Below are 729 nucleotides of genomic sequence, written 5' to 3'. Positions count from 1 at the left end.
GGTGTGTGTGTGTGTGTGTGTAAACCAGGTCTTACTGGTGGTGAAACTGTCGGTCACCGCCTCAGCTTGTCCTTCGTCGTACAGGGCGAAGACCCCGACTGTGTACTCGGTCAGGGAGGTCAGGTTCTTCAGCAGCCAGGTCGTGACCCGGCCCACGTCCACCTGTCCAATCACAGCGAGGTGTGAGAGTCAAGGGTGAGACAGGTGTACGTCTGTCACGGTCACAGCTGACCGACGGCCTCACCTCGTTGGTCTGGACCCCGTCGGTTTTCACGAACATGATGCGGTAACCTTTGACCTTCCTGGAGGCGGAGTCCCAGGAGAGCTGGGCGGAGCTGTGGTCCACGTTAGAGAAACGAAGGTTGGTGGCGGGGGTCAGAGGCACTGTGGGGGGGGGACAGAAACAGGGGTCAGAGGTCAGCTCCAACACCAACACCCATACAGTGTGAGGTCACTTCCTGTCGAGTCAGAGACACTGCCCTCCGATGTCAGAGGACGGTACTGCAGTACTGACTGGACTAACGCAGTAGTAGGAAGTAGACAGATTTTTTTTACGATCTTTGGGAATGAGCTGGACTTCTCCAACAGTTGGTCGACCATGTGGTGGCGCTGTTACACCAGTCAACAGATGTAAAGGGGGCGGGGCCTATAAAACACTCCGTCTGTTTACATCCATCAGTGGAAGTTTGGCCCGAAACATAATTCAAGAACAAACAAACTCCCTCCCTC

The 729-nt window shown here is 55.3% G+C and overlaps 1 protein-coding gene across 4 annotated transcripts in view; it reads right to left on the bottom strand.

Moving 5' to 3' along the window:
* The window catches only part of col14a1b (collagen, type XIV, alpha 1b), a 29579-nt gene that overhangs the window by 14582 nt on the left and 14268 nt on the right, over positions 1 to 729 (bottom strand). For all 4 annotated transcript variants that reach the window (XM_025064909.1, XM_017041168.2, XM_025064911.1 and 1 more), the window contains 2 exons: positions 245 to 384; positions 36 to 162 (listed from right to left, as the gene is read on the bottom strand). In XM_025064909.1, coding sequence (XP_024920677.1) covers positions 36 to 162; positions 245 to 384 — 267 coding nt within the window. The remainder of the gene's footprint in view (positions 1 to 35; positions 163 to 244; positions 385 to 729) is intronic.

This window comes from Cynoglossus semilaevis, chromosome 18 (genome assembly GCF_000523025.1).
Source record: "Cynoglossus semilaevis isolate Cse_v1.0 chromosome 18, Cse_v1.0, whole genome shotgun sequence".
Classification (NCBI taxonomy): Eukaryota; Metazoa; Chordata; class Actinopteri; order Pleuronectiformes; family Cynoglossidae; genus Cynoglossus; species Cynoglossus semilaevis.
Note: the sequence above shows the minus strand (reverse complement) of the source record. Positions and strands in the feature narration are given on the sequence as shown.